This window comes from Opisthocomus hoazin, chromosome Z, assembly GCF_030867145.1.
Source record: "Opisthocomus hoazin isolate bOpiHoa1 chromosome Z, bOpiHoa1.hap1, whole genome shotgun sequence".
In the NCBI taxonomy this organism is placed as follows: domain Eukaryota; kingdom Metazoa; phylum Chordata; class Aves; order Opisthocomiformes; family Opisthocomidae; genus Opisthocomus; species Opisthocomus hoazin.
The window spans coordinates 43788029-43807716 of NC_134454.1; the positions used below are offsets into that span (position 1 = coordinate 43788029).

At 43.7% G+C, this 19688-nt stretch overlaps 1 protein-coding gene across 1 annotated transcript in view; it reads left to right on the plus strand.

Annotated features, from left to right (window-relative positions):
- The window catches only part of ROR2 (receptor tyrosine kinase like orphan receptor 2), an 84232-nt gene that overhangs the window by 58017 nt on the left and 6527 nt on the right, over positions 1-19688 (plus strand). The window contains exons 5-7 of the mRNA XM_075446847.1: positions 13031-13158; positions 15725-16039; positions 17815-18060. Of these exons, the coding sequence (XP_075302962.1) occupies positions 13031-13158; positions 15725-16039; positions 17815-18060 (689 nt within the window). The remainder of the gene's footprint in view (positions 1-13030; positions 13159-15724; positions 16040-17814; positions 18061-19688) is intronic.

Sequence of the window (19688 nt, forward strand, 5' to 3'; positions counted from 1 at the left end):
TTTAGACAATGGTGTGCCCTGCTGGTGGTCGTCCCTTTATGCATCCGTGACCTGCCTCTTGCTCACACTCCCGTAGGCCCTCTCGTCTTGGGCCATCATCAAACTCCTCATACCATTGCCTCAGTTAACCTTGGGTTCTAGCCCTGACAAGGGTGCCAAGAAGTTTTATTTTCTCACGAATGTCTGCAGAACTTGCTGTAGACAGGGCATTTGGAGGACGTGTCGTCTTCATTCTTGTAGGCTGGGCTGAGCACATGAAGTTGGAAATGATGTAAAGGCTGGGCAAATTTGGGTAGTGTTTCGTGGGAACAGCAAAAGGTATGTTCCAGGAAGTCTCAGGTGTCTGCTCAACAGCAAGGGAACACAGTAGCATGACACCAAAATGGCTGCTCCTTTTCATGGTAGTGGTTTTGTTATGCGTTCTAATTTTTTTTTTCCCTAAAGAGAAAAATGCTAATATTCTCTGGCCTCACTTTTTGAAACAGCTGGACCATTTCTTTTGAAGTGAAAAAGAAAAAAAATTAACTTTGGACTGTGGAAAATGTCAGCTCATGTAAATTCTACAAAGTCAAGAGCAGCTATGAAAACAGCCTCCCTATTTGGGAAGAATTCAGAAACTAACTTTCTGCAGCAATGCCTAGAATAAGTCATTCATACTGTATCCATAAAAAGTAACAGAAGCAATAAAGTATTTCCTATTATTGCTTAGACTTTTCAAAGAAGTAATTTAGTTGATGCTAGGGTTTTTGGATAAATGGAATATGCTATTTTTTCCTTAAGACTGGAAAAATTACCGTAGAACTGACACTTAAGTATAATATGGTTATAAATAGTTGATGTTTCTGTAGTTTTAATAAAAATGTTCTGTGAAAGACTTTGAATATGAACACTTGCATGCACCTATGATTGTGTAACCAGTTTATAGCTGATGCTATTATAATTTCTGGCTGTTTCACAAAGCTCTGTGCTGTCAGGTGTATAATCTCCGTGTTAGCTGAAATAGAAGAGCTACCTATGTTATGTTAAAAAAAAGAAGAAAGAAGAAAAAATATTTTGCCAATACAGTTATTATCATTTTTTCTTTTGCTCAGATACTTTCAAAAGTCATACATTTTTAATGGCATGGTCAGTTAAAACATTTTTAATTCTGAAACAATTTTTAATTAGTAATGGCTTTTAGCAATTTTTTTTTACAAAAACATCTCAACTTTTTAACCTCTACTAAGAAGCTAGGAAGCAATGTGCAGAAAACTTGTATTTCCCATCATTCAAGAAAAAAACCTAAACCAGAAAGCCTGAGGCACTTTCATGGACTTTAGTTTTTTGTTTTAAATTACTCCTTTGTCTTTCTTGTATGCCCCCCAACCACCCTTCTCCTTGGATTTATATAACTGGCTATTTTTGACCACACTTTCTTAGTCTTCTTTTCTCTCAAGACTTTCTATGTCCTACCTGTCTTCCTGGCATACATGTAAAATTCCGTTGATGGATTTTAATGAACTGAACAATAATATAAGATTTCTATTTGTGCATAAAATCTGCCTGTGTACTTACTCAGGGTGACATGACAGGATGAGGGAGGCTAAAAGAGAAGAAGAATTTTGCTTTCCTCTGGTAGCGGGGGTATTAGGGAGCTGCTTGTTGGAGGCTCTTCAGAGGCCTTGTTGGCCCTGCTGGGTTTCCTTCGGGATGTCAGATGGAGACAATTTATTACACAGTTATAACACACTGAGAGGGATAAATTGCCTTTAAAAAAAGCAGGTGAGGGGGGAGACTCATAATGATTTCTTTGCTGAGCGAGAAGCTGGAATGCTGCATGGCCAGATCCATATTCCTGTATGTTGAAAGTAGTTTTCTGCAGGTTTTTTTTCAGTTCTTCAGTAACCCTGGTTGTAACAGAGATGTTTCTGTTAAAAATATACGACACTCAGCAAAACAGACCTGCAGCCTTCTTTGGATTGCCAGGTGACTCACCTGATTTCAAGTTTTCATAGCAGCGTGGTGACACCTATGAAAGCAGAGGGAGAGTTTACAAAAATGTCATTTGAGTAAATTGAAAGAGGTAGTTTGTAGGTAGAAGTAATACTAGATCATCTGTTTGAAGTTACATGTGTCAGTCAGAGGATTATGGCGGATTCTGCCTCCAGGGACCGTCCTCGCAGAAATTCAGGACATAGATGTCCTTGCTTAGCTTTGCTTCTTTGACTTTTTTACACAGCTTACTGTAGTAAGATCCATCCTGCCACCCATGTCTCTACTTCCATATGTGATTACTGTATTTTGGAACAGCAACAGTTTTTCATACACTGAAACCTTTTCGAAGTATGTAAAGCAATACTAAATATGTGAATACCTGCGATACCATCAAACCACAGCACCATGTAGTGTTATCTAATGAGCATCCTCCCACAGGTTTGTATGTTTGCTTCTCTTCTGCATCTTTGCTGGTGAAGGCTGTGTGTTTTTCTTGTTACAGGACTGATAGATGATGATTCTGTGAATAAAGGAAGGCAATACCATTTTCAGTTGATTTTATCCACTTAAGTAATTGAACATTGTATCTTTTAGCAAGGGTACAGCTCAGTTAGTAGTGCTAATGCCCAATTAAGGCAATGCCTAGTGAGAACTTTTTGGTTCATGGTTCAGTGAAGGCATATGCTTAAACCCTATTGATGTCCTCCCTCTTTTTTGCATTCAAATGCTTTTTAAATACCTTGTGTTTAAGAGCATACTCCTTTCATGGTGTCATCGGAATAGATGTTTAAACCATTATTTGGACTATGTTTTAGAGACAGACTTTGGAGCCTGAGTTTTGTGTTAAAAAATACTGATTTTATAATCCGTTATGGAAATCATTGCATTAGACTGAACATAAAGTGGTTGTTTAAAAGTTGCTGTTTGACAAGCAACTTACTTTTCCCTAGTTTGTCACAAACACTATTTGCAGCTGTGTTTTTGCTAGTGACATTTCAATTAATTGCTTTATCTGTTACCTGGCTTAAAACAGTGTCTCAGATACTTTGCTTAACGTTAACAAATCCATCATTTAATAGAATCAATAGAATAAAGATCAACTGTTATTTTTTTACTGTTCTTAGAGATTGAATCTGGAGTTGCAGTTCGGAATGTACTTTTTTAGGAGCTAGCAGATAAACATTCAAATCAAATGCAGCACAATTGCCCTGTTTGGTAGACGTGACAAAGTACTTTTTTTAGGGATACTGTGATTTGCTACTTTTAAAATAATAAGCACAAAAATAAAGGCTATTTGTTAACATTTATCCAAGTTGTATGCTAGACACAAGGAAATCTTGCTTTTGGGGTCTGTTGCTACATTCAGTGAGCATCTGGTAGCAAAATTCATGGCCTATATCCCTGGTGAGTGTAAATTGTCATAGGTCCATTGACTTCAACTGAGCTATGACTATTTACACAAATTCCCCTGCCTGTTAGTTTTCGACTTTTTAACACTAGACTCCCGTTTTTTTCTGATACTATTTATTACATTCCTTTCATGTATAGGGAAAGACCTTAGATCCCTCCTGTATTTTAGTGGATTCTCTTTCTGAGGTGTTAACTACTTCAATGGGTATTTCCTGATATCGCAGGAGCACTGATCTTTAGAGGCAGGTGAAGATGTGTAAACAAATGATTTTATGTGCCGGAAAGGTGGGTTATTTGCAGATAAGCCTTTGGTCAGAGAATGAAACTGTTTGTTAAGAGCATGGAAACGGGTAGGGCAGGAAGTCTGCACCCCTCACGCATGATGTGGGCGCAGGGTGCCTCCATCCAGGCAGGGGCCTGATGCAACAGTGAAGTTGTCCCTGCTATCTATTCTCTTTTTAGCTTCAGCAGACAGGACGCAGATGTGCAGGTATGCGGTTATTTTCGTGTACTAAGGCTTGTGTTTTGGGGTGGTTTTTTGAGGTTTTCCTTCACACCAACGTTTTGGAAACTTCAGTAAAACCTCCAACACCTATGTGTGTATTACGGGGTTTCTGCACTGTATGGGCAGAAGTTGTGGGCGATGCCAGGAACACCTGGCATTAGCCCAGCCCTTCTCAATGGATGAACAGTAATAGTTCAGGCAAAATTACATTGAAAAAACTCCATTTTCTTACCTAATGAATCGAATCAAATCAAGTCAAATCAAATTGAATAGAAGAGTTCCAGTTGGCAGGGAGCTACTAGGGTTGTCTAATCCAGCTGCCTGAGCACTCCAGGGCTGACCAGAAGTTGAAGCATACTGTGAAGGTCATTGTCCAAACACCTCTTTTGAGGGCACTGACAGACGTGGGGCATTGGCCACCTCTCTAGGCAGTAAAGAAATGCTTCCTAATATCCAGTCTAAACCTCCCCTGGTGCAGCTTCAAAACCTTCCCACACATCTTGTTGCTGGATCCATGGGAGAAGAGATCAGGAGCTCCATCTGCACTTGCCCTCCTCAGGAATCTGTAGGGAGCAATGATGTGGCCCCTCAGCCTCCTTTTCTCCCAGCTAGACAAGCCCAGCGTCCTCAGCCATTTGGCATCCATCTGCTGAGCATCTGCCAAAGATGGGTCCTTTCCAAGCAATGGAGAAGACATGCCAGCACCAAGGCTGGATCTGGAATAGCGGGAAGGAAGCCTGTGCTGGAGGGCGGCAGCATAGTCACCTTTCCCTGGCTCCTTTCCAGCTGGTCAGCCCGCTGCATGTGGACCAGAAGATGGGGGGTAAAGCCCCTCCCACTCTAAGGGAAGATCACGTTCATGACCAGCTGAGGAACCTGAACAGACATAAGACTATGGGACCCGATGAGATGTATCCCAGGGTCCTGAGGGAGTTGGCTGACGTAGTTGCCACCCACTCTCCATCATACTTGAAAGGTCATGGCAGTCAGGTGAAGCTCCTGCTGACTGGAAGAAGGGAAACATTGTGGCTGTATTTGAAAAGGGTAGCAAGGAGGACCCTGAGAACTATCGACCTGTCAGCCTCACCTCTGTGCCTGGCAAGACCGTGGGACAGATCCTCCGAGAAGATATGCTAAGACACACAGGGGACAGGGAGATGATTTGAGACAGCCAGCATGGCTTCACCAAGGCAAGTCCTGCCTGACCAGCCTAGTGGCTTTCTATGATGGAGTGCCTGCATCAGTGGGCAAGGGAAAAGCAACGCAGGTCGTCTGTCTGAACTTCTGTAAAGCCTTCGACACAGTCCCTCACAACACCCTTCTCTCTGAATCGTGGAGAGAAGGAATTATTGGGTGGACCATTGAGTGGAGAAGGAACTGGTTGGGAGGTCGCAGCCAGAGGGTAGTGATCAACGGCTCGATGTGCAAATGGACACCGGCGACAAGTGTTGTCCCTCAGAGGTCCATGATGGGACCGGTGCTGTTTACTATATTCATCAATGACATAGACAGTGAGATCGAGTGCAGCCTCAGGTAGTCTGCAGATGACATCGAGTGGAGCGGTGCAGTTGACATGCCAGAAGGACCGAATGCCATCCAGAGGGAGCTAGACAAGCTGGAGGAGTGGGGCTGTGTGAAGCTCATGAGGTTCCGCCAGGCCAAGTGCAAGATCCTGCACCTGGGTTGGGGCAATCCCTGGTACCAGTATGGGCTGGGGGATGAAGGGATTGAGAGCAGCCCTGCAGAGAAGGACTTGGGGGTCCTGATGGACGAAAAGCTGGACATGAGCCAACAACATGCACTTGCAGCCCAGGTGGCCAACTGTATCCTGGGCTGCATCGAGAGAAGGGTGGCCAGCAGGTGGAGGGAGGTGATTCTGCCCCTCTACTCTGCTCTGGTGAGACCCCAGCTGGAGTCCTGCGTCCAGCTCTGGATGTGTCCTCAGCACAAGAAAGACATGGACCTGTTGGAGCGGGCACAGAGGAGGGCCACAAAAATGACCTGAGGGCTGGAGCACCTCTCCTAGGAGGACGGGCTGAAAGACCTGGGGTTGTTGCGCCTGGTGAAGAGAAGGCTGCAGGGAGACCCTCCTACGGCCTTTCAGTACTTCAGGGGGGCCTATAGGAAAGATGGGGACAATCATTTTAGCAAGGCCTGTTGTGCCAGGATGGTTTTAAACGAAGGGAGGGCAGATTTAGGCTGGATATGCGGAAGAAATTTTTTACAGTGAGGGTGGTGAAACGCTGGATGCAGGGTTGCCCACAGAGTTAGTGGAGGCCCCATCCCTGGAAACCTTAAAGGTCAGGTTGGACGGGGCTCTGAGCAACCTGATCTAGGTAACGATGTCCCTGCTCACTGCAGGGCGGCTGGGTTAGATGAGTTCTAAAGGTCCCTTCCAACCCAAAGCATTCTGTGATTCTGTGATTCTGTGATTCCATGTGCTGGAGCCTGGCGTTGTCCCTCCCCAGGTGCAGGACTTTGCGCTTCCCCTGGCTGAAGTTGTTGGGGCTCCTGCCTTGGCAGGGCACGAGCCCGGGGTGATGCCGAGAGCAGCCCCAAGCCGTGACCCCGTGTGGGAGGAGGGATTTGGGCGACCCTCTCGCGAGGCTGCACCGGGCAGTGTAGGCTGTCAGGAGAGCAGAGCCCCAGGACCTGGGGGGAGAGGGTGCGGTGGGGAGGAGGAGAGGTGCGGGGAGACGAGCAGTGGGGCACGGGCTGGCCCTGGAGACCTCCCAGCTGGAAACATCTGCCCCGGGACCAGCTGCAGAGCTGCGGGCCTGGGTGCTGCACTTGGCTTCAGGGGGAACAACGAAATAGTTGCTGTCACGCGGGGATGGACCCCTCAGCGTTAACATCCCACCCCTCCTGGCAGAAAAGCAAAAAAGAGCGAGGATAGCCACGCCACCTGCACTGTCAGTAACACAGAGACTTCTTCTGTAGTTTTGATGCACTTATTTTATTAGGGTAATAAACTGGGGGGGAGCTGGGAGCCCTTGAGTGCTGGTGCAGGACCCAGCGGATGGCCCAGTCCTGGTGTGGCCATCCCCCGAGGCACCCTCAAGGGTCAGCGAGGTGGTGCTGGCCTCTTGCTGGCCGGAGAGCCCTGGGACCTGCCGGTCCTCCTCTTCTGGGGTCGCCGTGTCCGCCCAGGGGAGCAATGCCTGCGCCGGCAGGAAGTGGATGGCCCGGGCACAGCCTCCCCTGGCTCCTGCTGGGGCTCCTCTTGCTCGGCAGGGATGGCAGCGGGAGCAGAGCGGTGTCTGCCGGGGCCCCCAGCAAGGGCAGTGGATGAGGTGGTGGGGAGGTCGTCCACGCTGGATGTGTCAGGGCTGTCTCAGGGGTCTGGTCTGGGGCCGGGAGAGCCTCCTCGGGAGGCAGCGGGGCTGGGGGCATCGGGGTTCTGGAAGGAGGCCCCCAGCATCCAGGCTGGCTGCTCTGTATCCAGCCTGTGGATGCCCATGGCTGTCTCCAACAGCCCGCAGCCAAAGGTCTCCTCCATCTCTTGATGGAACCAGGACTGGAGGGTCTGGAGGAGCCAGGGCTGGTCCTGCAAACTGTTTAGCCAGTTTGGGGGCTGGAAGAAGTTCACAGGATTCCTGGGCACCTCTTCCGAAGCGCACCATTCCTGGGCACCCATGATCCTGGAGGTCATCGTCCTCTGACTCGCTGGGAGCTGGTTGCGCCTCTCCAAGGATGTCTGATGGTGGTGTGGATGGCGAGATGACGTGCTCCCTATAGTCGTCATCTGCTTGCACCGAGTGCAAGATGGAGTGGGTGCCCCTCTTGCAGAGGGGGCACTCGAGCTTGCTCTCAGCCCACCGCAGGATGCATTCATAGCAGAAGCGGTGGAGGCATGGCATCGCGTAGCTGATGTCCTCGCAGCTGCCCAGGCAGATAGGGCAGCGCTCCTCCAGCTGCGTGGCCATGCTCTGCACTGGCTGCGGTGGGCTGGGGGGAGCTGGGGATGACAAACTGCTCCCTCTCACGGGCGCTGCAGCAGCTGGTGTCGCGCTGGAAAAGGCAGAGAGGCCACGGTCACTGGCTGGCCTGGAGAGGGTTGGAAGAAGTGCCCAGGTCCCTCAAGCGGGAAATCCTCCCAGCTGCCCAGGGTGATGTTCCTGATTTTGTACTGCAGCCTTTTATAATGCCCTTCCCACGAGTCAGAGGGATTTGCCTCTCTTTGATTAAACATAAACCCTTTATTCCTTTAATTCTTTGCATTGCCTTGTGTCTTTTATGTTTATGAAGTAGCCACACACGGAGCTAAGTAAACTCATAATCTAAAATATGATGCCTGTCCTTTTCCCTCAGATCTTACTGTGAATTACAATCATCCTATTTACATGGCTTCTGCCAGTAGTTTTGAAGCTGTAGCTATCAAAAGCTCTGAGACTTCCCAGAAGACGAGTGGACATATACACAATGTTGTATTTCTCTACCCGTAGCAAATAGGATGACATAAATAATTTGTCCGTTCTTTTGTCTGTCGCTGCCTAACTGTGGTTTTCTGTGCATTTTCCCCTGCTTTGCCACCCCGCTTGTAATCGAATGTGAGTCCTAATTCCCTCTTTTATTATGTAAGAGTTTTTGATAAAAAGCTGTTTAATCCCTGGACAATATGAGAGACAGACAAAACGTCAGGCTTGTTATGCATAGTGGCAAAATTTGTAGGAAATTTTAAAAGAACTTAGTTTGCTTGTGGGAAACTGCTGTAACAAAGTTGCTACTGTCTTTTTTAAAACTAACCTTTGGAATATCCTGTTATATTCTATGAATTGGCTTAGTACTGTTTATTTTGGTAAAGTGTAAGCAGAGGATGTATCCCTCCAAAGAAGTTCTAAATTTATTATTTGAATGTATTAAAATAAATTGTTCTCAAATTGTAATTTTAAATATTATTTTTGTTCCTTTTATTACAAGGGTGGATTGGTAGGGTATTATTAAGTTAGTTGGGTTTTTAATGTATTCAAATAAAAAAGTTTTTCTTTCTGGAGGATTTCGAAGTTTCTTTTTATGGCTGATGCACAGTGTTGTTCCTCTTCTATTTTCAGGAAAATAGAACTAACTTGCAAGTTTCTGTTGTCTTTGTAAGTGAAGTTTGTGGGGTGCAATCAGAAAAAAGAGATCTCACTAACCAATACATATCTGGTACCTCTTCAGTTCTGCTTTCAGAATTGCCTTCATGAACACTGGCTAAAAATTTTTTTGCCTTCTTGCATGTTCTCTGTGTTTCAGCAAAACCACTAGATCTACACACACTGTGTTTTCAGGGGCACCAAATAGATGGTGAAAGCTCTCATCAGAGTCAGGTGCTTCACAAGGTGATTTTAGTATTGAACAGTTGCCGTGGTTGCCTTTTATTTACCAGGACCTTTTTGTCTCACATGCCCTCTGGACTTGGCTGCGACAGTTGCATACAATACATTGTGTTACACAGGTACCATATAGTGTAATGTGCCCATTTGTATTTCAGATTTTTCTGTTAAGGAAAGCCTCTTATGTTTCCTAGGTATTTTCTTTTGCAGTCTTTTGTTCGCTGTTCTTTCTGTGTCACATGTGAAACTGAAGTGATGCTTAATGCGAGGGTGGGGGCGGCAGTGTTCCGTATGTTTTTGCAGCACATGCAGTATGCCTAGAGATCTCTCCATATGCTTCTAGAGGAGATACCTACTTGACGGAAGTCTTGCATGACCTCTGTGTAGAGAGATTCCTATTCATGCATGCTGGGTTTTATTGCTATTCAGAGGCACCTGGTTCTTCCAGTGCTTCCTTTCTACACCCAGATGTCTCTGGAAGTTATGGTTTCTGTCCGTGGGAGGAGATTTAACTGGCACCATACCACTGAACCTGCATCTTACTTCTACATAGCTTGTTTGGTTAATTCTCCATTTTGTGCAGACTTCTGCCCACAAACCTGAAGGCAGAATGTGTTTGATCAGCCAGTGCAGTGCACGTGTGGTAAGCAACTTGTAAATATCTTATCAGTGCTTGGTTCTTCAAGAGGTTTCCAGACCTGGTAAGCCTGGTCAATCTTAGAGACACCCAGTGTTGTACATAAAAGTAGTATCAGTGTTTTGGTTTTATTTGTGCGTGCCCGAAATAAAAGGTTCTCCTGCTTTATCTTTACATTAGAAAGGCTGGTTCTTAACTTTTTTGTTCTGGCCCAAGATCACCTTATGGGCCTGGAAATCTAAGGCGTTCTTCCTAAGAAGTGGCAGTTGGGGTCTTAGGAACAGGACATCTGTTTAGTCAGATTCTTTATGATTTTATTTTTAAATCCAAACTCTGGTCAAACATTTGACACGTAGGTGGGAGCAGAGTTCTCTGAGTAGGAGAATGTACCTTACCTCGACTCTAAATGAGTGCTGAGAAAATTCATGTTCCAGTTCTGTTGTCTTTGAGACTGCCCTCCAGCAAAAACGACAAAAGAAGGTCAACACTTAGGATGTTCCTGACTCTGTTTTGTAAAAAAAAAAAAAGTTACCTAAAAATGGAAGAAAATCACTAGTGAGAAAAGGTAATGCCATCTTGAAACACTTAGAAAGAAACAATAAAGAAAAAAGGTAGAAGAGTACATAAGGCAGTTAGCTTGTAAGATTGCTGCAGGTGGAACAAATTCTAACTCTTCTGGATTGCTCTTGCAGGGTCAGATTTCTGCTTTTACTGGGGTTCTTGATCAGAGCAGACTTCAAAGCTCGAGCATCAGGAAATTTGAAGAGTCAGTATTTCTGCCTGTTTTCAGCAGCTTTTAGCTCTTGCTATGATCAGCAACTGAACTGCTGGCGTGTGGCACGAATCAAAGCCACACATGGTTGCAAAGACTCCTGTTTGAACTGAGCATGACACCGCTCCTGCGCTGTTTTATCAGATTACCCCCAGCTTGCTTTTCCTCGTGGATGTTTTGCCATGTGCTGAGTGTACATGTAGCCGAGAGAAAGAGTAATATGTAAGGAGACTCTGAGTGCTGCCACTTCTGCAGGTTTGTTGAAGCCAAATATTTTCCTAAGAAGACTAAGGTAATTTTGTCCCCTTGATCACTAGTACTAGTCAAACCGTATTCACTGAGTTGCCTGACCTGACAGAGATACATGTAAAATAGCAGCCCAGCTTCTGTCAGACTATCTGACATCAGGTTACTGTTTACTTCTGCTTGCCTCCATGGTAATAGTCATATCCAGTTTAGTTTAATCAGCAGTTGACTATAACATGGTAGAGAGGAGCATATGTGTGTATATATAGTATCTAAGCTATATCTGGAAGTTCTTGACAGAAATAAATAAATTGAGCTAAGTAAGAGATCACACTGCTTTTGTCACTGAACCCACGCTGTTTGGAGTGCTGTTGTTTATAGTTTTTGTTTTGTTGTTTTGTTCTGTGCTGGCAAGAGAACCTTGAGAGTTGAAGTGTGAGGTACAGTTTCAGGTAGATACATCGCAGACTTTATTCTGCAGGACAGGCGTGTGAATGTGTTGAGAAGGAGGTCATATAGGGGTTTAATATTATTTCAGCTCTGTATGGGAATTTCTGGCTTCCTACTGAGGTGGTCAGGAGAATAAAACAGGCACAGACAAAATGCTTTGATATATTTGTCCCTTCAGGCACAACGCGATTGTTGCAAAATTAGAGGTTTTGCTATGAGAGTGAAAGAATTTCACTGCAGGGATTAATTGACCCTGAAAGACTCCTCGTTCATCCACCATAATCAAAAACTGACATGTCTTCGTGGAAGCAGAATATGTTCCAGAGTCTGTAGACAAAATGTTACTTTGTGAATGTTTAATAATCGTGCTGTGATAGGAAATAAAGACTGGATCCGGACAACAACTGCATGAGACATTTCATATCTACCATGGTTTGTCTAGCGGCTGTGTGATGGATCAGATCCTGTAAAGTCGTTGTCTTTCTGGGAGGAAAGGGAGAGATTCTGCTCGAGTGGTGATCAGTGGTTCCAGTTTTTGGCTACACTGTACGGATAGTCCAGCCCAACCTGCCACTGCCAAGGAGTTTAAGAAATAGTGGTAACATTTCCCTGAAGAGATTAGCTTTATCAGGGAGACACAGCAGAGGAAAAATGAAAAGAGGTTCCTAAGACAGAAGAAGATATTGGCAATAGCAGGCTGCACTCGTAGGCACTGCATAGGTGTTGGGTGATGTGCTCATCATGGCTAGCTGTTGTCAGGCAGCAGGTTTTCGTGCTGGTTTGACCCAGCTGAAGTTAAGTGGTTTTACACATATTCACTGACAGTTTTGTCCTGCTCATGTGGCATGCTAAGGAAGGGAGAAGGTGTTTATAAGAGAAGTGGAAACATGCATGGCCAAAACAGATATTGATATCCAAAGATAATAAAGTACAAAGTGCATAAGAGAATAGAAGTAATACTTCAAAAATCACAGGTATGAGAGAGGTACCTCAGACTTTTGGACTGACTGTTCAGGTGGAGGTGATGTGTTGAACCACTGAGCCTTTAGGCGTGTACTTTTATGCCAAAATATTTGTGTTGATGTCAGGGAGTAAAATTTGGCCCGATACCTCATTGAATTGAAAAAGTGTATTAAAAGACATGTTGGAAGAGGAATTTGGCATTGACTCTGACTAGAGAGAAGAGGAAAAGAGATCAAAACTTTGATTGCTTTTTATTTATTCTGTTTACCTAATTTAGAGTTCAAAATTATTCCGTGTTTTGATTAAAGCTTGGCAAGGTCTCTTCTGCTGTTCACTACAGGAAATGAAGAAAGGGAGGGAGAGGTGGGAGAAGAGAACCAACTGTTCACCTCATTGTACTAGGTGCAGCTAGATGCCAAAAATGTATGGGGACATGTAACAAGATCTATGTTTCTGTCTCGGTCTAACAGCTTTTTAATAGATCCATCTGCCAAATCCCATTACTATTAGCATATGATTTTTAAATTAATCTTGGCTTTTGGTTTACTCCATTCTCTAATGAGCTATTTACAGGGTGCCTCATTAATACTTCTAAGGTAGTGTAGAGAGAATTGGAGGAGAAAGCAGCACCTGGGGAATGGAACGATTTCAGATTTACAGTCTTTTGGGGTTTTCTCCTTTTATAAAAGCACATTTTGTAAAAATTCACTGGGGACAACTAAACTTCTGCCTATAAAATCCCAACTTGTCTTTTTCAGAGAAGATTACCATGAAGATGGGTTCTGTCAGCCATACAGGGGAATCGCGTGTGCACGAATCATTGGAAACAGGACCATTTATGTGGACTCCCTCCAGATGCAAGGGGAAATTGAAAACCGAATTACTGGTAAGCTTATACATCTCTGTAGCAGGGCAAAAAAATGTTTGTGAAAGTATCCAATCCAGGTATAAACAGTGCTGTCATCCTTTTCAGTTTCTTCGGTCAATGACTAAGACATCCGTATGTTACCATTTAGAGGAGGTAAGCCAGTTTCCCACCTGTGCAGGTGGCAAAAATTGGAGCAAGGAAGATGAACATCTGCTGTCATGTGTAGAAGCTTTATCCATGTCCCAAAGTAAGATGTCAGAGCATTGACTTTTTAACAGCTTGTAGTTTACACTGGAGATTTCAAATGGAAGATTTTTTTTTTAAAATCAGTTTGTTATGTAATAAAAAAAATTACTGGGTTTTGATTTTCTTGAAAAATGTATGGTAGCTTTTCCCTTGGGTTTCCTCCTCTATTGCATAATCCCAGTAGAGTCTGGGTTTATGTAAAACAAGAGTCAACTTTCCTGTGGTCTGCCCCTGCTGATTGTTTCTCTGATCATCGTTTTGGTACAGAGTCACAAACATGCATCCCAAACTTTAATGACTTTTAATGGGCTGTACATCAACATGGGTTATCTTCGCTGGACCTTGGTGAGCTGACATTAGCAGCTGTGACTCTAATGTACATAAGTAGAGTATGCAAACGAATCCATGGAATAGAGCAAACTGTTCATCATAATATATGGCAAATTAACTCAGGCCAGCAGGAGCTTATTTGCATCTGGCCAGATGTGGCTAACTAATTAAATCTGCAATTTTAGCATAACTAGTTGCCAAAACCAGTTTAACTTCAGTTGTCAGATCTGTCTCCTGAAAGATACTAGCTTAATGGCTTATTGTCAAGCCAGAAATACAGGTCAGTTTATTTTTCTGTTCTTGAGATGGTGGTCAGATTCTGTGACTGGCAAAATCCAGGTGCTGACCTTTCCTTGTGCTGTTACGACTCATTGCCATCCCTCCTTTCTCCTTTACTCTGTGGTAATTCCAGCCTCTTTTACCATTATTTCATTAATTAAGACGTACTATTGATACTATTTTTTGCTACGACATAATGTCTATCGTATTTGGATGTTTTTCAGCAATATGGAAATGTTCAGCTATCAGAAATGATTAAAGTTGTAACTCTGTGAATTAGGTTCATAATGTCCTTTTCCAAAAAAACCCAACCAAAAACCTGTGATGTCTTCCAGAAAATGTTTATTGATCAAGTAATACTTGTTTCTGGAATTTAGAACATGGACATTCGTGACCTGGCTGCTGGATGCCTAATACCACAAATTATCGGTTAGATTTTTGAGGCTGGCGGCTGGGACTCTCTGCCCTGGAGTTGAGGAGAACTTCTGATGGAACTGTTCTTTTTTAGGAAGACTCTATGAACCACCATGTAGAGCTGCCCAGTGCCTAGCTAGGCAGTAATGATAATTGATTAATAATATGGCATTGTCAAACTACATACATCTGAAGGATGTACCAAATGCTCTATGTGAAATAACCGTGAGGATTTCACAGTGTACTTGGTTCTTAGAAGTTTTCTTATACGTGAAACAAGTATCGCAAGACTGAGTGCTCTCTGTCCAAATGACAGGGTATTTTTGAAATCGAGGTAACTCATTAGATGAAACAAGAATCTGCTGCCACTATCTCTCTGATAGTGGGTCGCAGCAGGAGGAAGATGGTTGAAAGGAGAGAGCTGGACAAGAAGGAGAGAATTGATTTGTAGGTTGTAAATAGACCGCTGAATGACTTGAACTGCACATTTCCTCTCTTTTTACAGTGAGCGTTGGTGGACCGTGCAGTCTAGCAAGCCTCACTCACAAGTGATGCTGTCCAGTGTGGGAATGAATGTTTCTGCATTTAAAGCTTTATTCATCTCCAGATACAGGGTGCAATGCACATTTGTCTTTTCTTTGCAATGTGCAAGAAAACTCTCAGATAAATGTTGGTGTGCAAATGCTGTGAGCTGAAGGGGAGGATTAAGTTCCTAATTCATTATGACATTCATCTTAATGTGATCAGTATGCTGAAATTGATTACATTCTTTTTTTCCCCAAACTGCTGACTGTTAGGCTTCTCATGTCTATTAACAGCAATACCTCCAGAAATACCAATGGCGCACTTCCTTTTGCCTGTCAGGATCTGACAAACACTTGTCTTGTTTATGGATCAAAATTACTACAGGAGGAAGAAGCTAGGTGTTCCTCATTCAGATTTTGCCTAATAAGGAACTTTGGAAATACATGTGAACATCCTAGCAGGTGTATCTTGCTTTTGCTCTTTATCCTTTGAAGCTGAAATTAGTCAAGCACTAACAATTTGCTCAGTGCTAGTCGCTTGGGTAACTCCCTAAGAACCGAGGTCCTACAAGCTCTGTGCAGACATCAGAGGGACGCTGGGATGCTGGGTTTGCTTTCTGCATTTGTCACTCTCATTTACAGCAGAAATGACCTCATTTCCCTGTTGCTCAGTGGGCTTTCAGATCCTCAAGAGAAGGTGGAAGTTTTAAAGGGCAAATGACCTGAAAATTACGTTGTTTCTCATGCTTTTCATGAATGAATACTTAAGCAGTGTTTTTGTTCCTTTCCAGCCGCATTTACCATGATTGGCACTTCCACGCACTTGTCGGATCAGTGCTCGCAGTTCGCTATACCGTCCTTCTGCCACTTCGTGTTTCCCCTGTGCGACGAGCGCTCTCGGACGCCTAAGCCGCGGGAGCTGTGCCGGGATGAATGTGAAGTTCTAGAGAACGATCTCTGTAGGCAGGAGTACAACATCGCTAGGTCAAACCCCCTCATCTTGATGCAGCTACAGTTGCCTAAGTGTGAGGATCTCCCACGACCTGACACCTTGGAAGCTGCCAACTGCATAAGGATCGGGATCCCCGTGGAGAGACTCAGCCAGTGTAAGTCTGGGTGTTCCGTCACTGGGCAAAAGTAGGGTTTGTTGATTCCTCAGATTGGGTCTGAGAGACAGTGTTCTGTCGGTCGTTGTTTTTGTAAAGGAAGTACTGCTATACTAGATGCTACTTCTTTTCATCGTGTTGATACTAACCATAATCTTTCACTGTTGTAAGGTGTAGTTAGGAGCGCAAGGAGAATTGAAGGATGCTGCTTAGTAGTGAAAAAGGTTATATCAACTGCCCTGGGCTACAAAGCTCTGTGTTCACACAACTGATTTGGCTCAGATTTGCGAGGGGCAGCAGTGCGTTGCAGGCTTCCTTCCATTCCCACACGCCTGGCCCCACCTCTGGCTCAGTCCTTGCCTTTCTGGAGGAGTACCCACACACAGCTATTTGTGAGTTCTGCTTATTTATCAATAAACCTTAGATAGGCTGTGGAAGCTTCACTGGAAAAATCTGTTAAGGAGTTAAACATCTAATGTTTGTTCTTTCTGTATGGAAATGCACAAGAGTATTATTCCTGTAGATTGAGCACAGAGTGTAATTGTCTTTCTTCACCCACACAGGATGGATGAAAACATTGAGATCGCTTCTGTGAGTTTGTATTTGCATCCAGGAGTAGAAGGGCTTTTCTGTTGTCAGCAATTATGTGCTGACAACTTTTCTGCCTATTGTGTTTCCTAGCAGTTAATCACCACCCCTACAATGTTCAACAAGGAAGCTCCAAGAGACTAAAGATGTTTAAAGTTCAAAGTGCGATGAGATTATTCTGAATATCCATTGTCTGAATCCACAGCTGGGAGCAGGGGTCATGGCATAATGGTGGGCACAGAACACTAGCTGTGTGCTAGTAAGGCAATAATCAAGTGTAGCAGAGAAGTAGAAGTAACTGAGAAAAGTTATAAATTAGCAAGGGAAGAGGTATCAAGTGAAAGGATTGAGCATAAAATCAACAAGAAGTCTGGCAAAGGTTGTCCGTGGCCCTCAGAGCCAGTGGTGCTCCCTTGTGTGAAGTGCTGCGGGGTGAGTAGTAGCCTGGGGGGTTGGAGGAAGGGCTGTGGGAGAGCTGGGTTCCTGAGAAATGGGGAGGGGGCTTGGAAAAATGGAAAACGTAATGTTGCAAACATACAGAAAAATGCATGAGTCAGTTCAGGTGATACATATGGGAGACAAGCACTCAAAAAGTATGAAGAGAGGACAGCAGCAGAACAGAGAGAGAATAGAGCTAAGAGTTGAGCAGATGTGAAAGAGATGTATCAAAAGACAAGAAGAGCCTGAATCCCTTCTTTCTAAAGACAAAAGGAGGGAAAAATTGACAAGAGGCATTAGAAAATGCAGTGCTAATTTTTCTAGGAAGTGAGCAGTGTGAGGAGGACAGGAAGATTATGAGAATTAAAAATGGCGGGAAGTTTACACTGTTGGCATCTGAAGACTTTTCCTGAAGTGAAACTCCTATCTCCAATTTAGTTTAACTTAACTTGTCCGATATCTGAAGGTACACACATGCTCCATAGTATCAACTCGCATTCAGAGTTACCAAACATTGGAATGTATAGCCATAGAGCTGAGACACTCCTGGGCAGAATCCAGAAATAACTGGGTGTAAGAGTACAGATACTCACAGAACTGAAATTTCAAAACCGACAGCTTTCATGTAAATCCTGAAGCACCTAAATTCAAGTACTTTTTGCATACATGGGCTATGCACTTCAACCCTTTTGATCTTGCTGGCCTTTGATTGCTCCCTTTGCAATGTTTTGTCAAACCCTGTGTTACAGATCATCAGTGCTACAACGGTTCTGGAGCTGACTACAGAGGAACGGTCAGCGTTACCAAGTCTGGCCACACTTGCCAACTCTGGGACTCCCAGAGTCCCCACAGCCATGATCTGACAAGCACACAGTTCCCAGAACTAGGTGGAGGACATGCGTATTGCCGAAATCCTGGAGGTCAGATGGATGGGCCCTGGTGTTTTACAAAAAATAAAAACGTACGCATGGAACTGTGTGACATACCTTCTTGTAGTATGTATTCTCTTTCTTTTTTCCCATACTACTGTCCTGAATCCTGTGTAATTTTGAATGTTCCCTATGTTTACAAGTACAATTTGCTTAACAGGGTTATGCTTTCAAATGTTTCACTTGGTGTAATGCGGCACCCTTGTGTTTTGTTGTAGGTGTTTAGTGTTTTCTGGAGATCAGAGCTTGTAAATATGAGATATTGTGACATTTTTTATTACTTATTGGGTGCTTAAGCTGAGATAGTAATTAACAATACAGCTGTAGTTTGTATTCTAACTTGCCAAATGCCAGAGTTGATGTACTTATCACGTGAATGTGTTTGGTTTGCTCACACTGCTCAGCGGTATATTGCTTTTGCTCTGTATGGCATCTTTCAGGCAGCAAGGATTTTCAGAGCCTGTAGAGGGAGATACAGCACCATGCTGGGCTGGAAGGAAACGGCGTGAAGTGCAGCAGCAGAGATGTCATAAAACAGATGATCTTATCAGAAGAGTCCTACACTATCAGCTAGTGGCTCTGTACCGCACAACTGATAGCAAATATTAAAAGCACAGCTCTCACAGCTTAATACTTTCCCACTCACTTCCCTGTATTGGTACAGCCTTCACTCTAGAGCTGTTACAGTGGTAACAGTTTTTGGACACGACAAAACCACTGAATACTGTGCTTCATGAGGAAGAAAAGCATGTTTGCTGCAACAACAAGTGTATCATGGAAGCCATAAAAGTGTTTTTGCTACAGATTACCTGGATATTTCAGAGGGCTTAAAATTGATATGAAATTTCTTAGTTAGTTCACTTTTTTACAGTAACATGATTTGACATTTATAATAAATTTCTGTGTTGCATGTAACATGTTGTAAAGATAACCCTGGGATGTGGTTGTGGTGAAAGCAGTAGCCACAAACAGCAAAACCACGGATTGCAGATAACATCCCAGGCAGTTCCAATGAACATTTTGGACATCACTATGCTTTCCCAGAGTCTCTAATTATCAAGAAAAAAGCATTTTAGGAAGGTTCCAGAACAGTCTTACTAAGTATATTGATGGCTTTTTCATGTCTGTCTCACATTAACATGAAAGCATAAAAACTTAGTTCTATGAAGTACACAACAAATAATATCTCTGCCAGTGAGAAATAAGATATATTTTATTCTGGGCAGAAGTAGTAATAGTAGTAGAAGAAGTGGAGGCAAGAAGTGGGCAAAGTGCTGATGAAATGACTGAATTTGGGTGAGAAGGCCAGACTGCAATGTTATGCTGCAGTTTATGCTGTTGAGTTCACTGCTTCATAGTCTGTGATGAAGACTACTCACTTGTTTTTTATCCCCTGACCAAGATAGTGCAGTGTTACTCTGGTTCTATATTCTACAGTTTCCACAGCCAGAAGCCTCAAGAATAAAGTAAAATAAATCACATACTGTTGCAATCACCACATTAAATGTGTGGTTCCTAGTTTATCTTCATACTCCTAGTGGCTATGTCCGTTCAAACTTCTTTGAAATATTTAATGGAAGATTATGGAGAAGGGGGAGAGGGTAACATGGCTTCTGTTTTCATAGACTCATAGAATTATAGATTGGAAAAGACCTCTAAGATAATCAAGTCCATCCGTCCACACAACACCACCA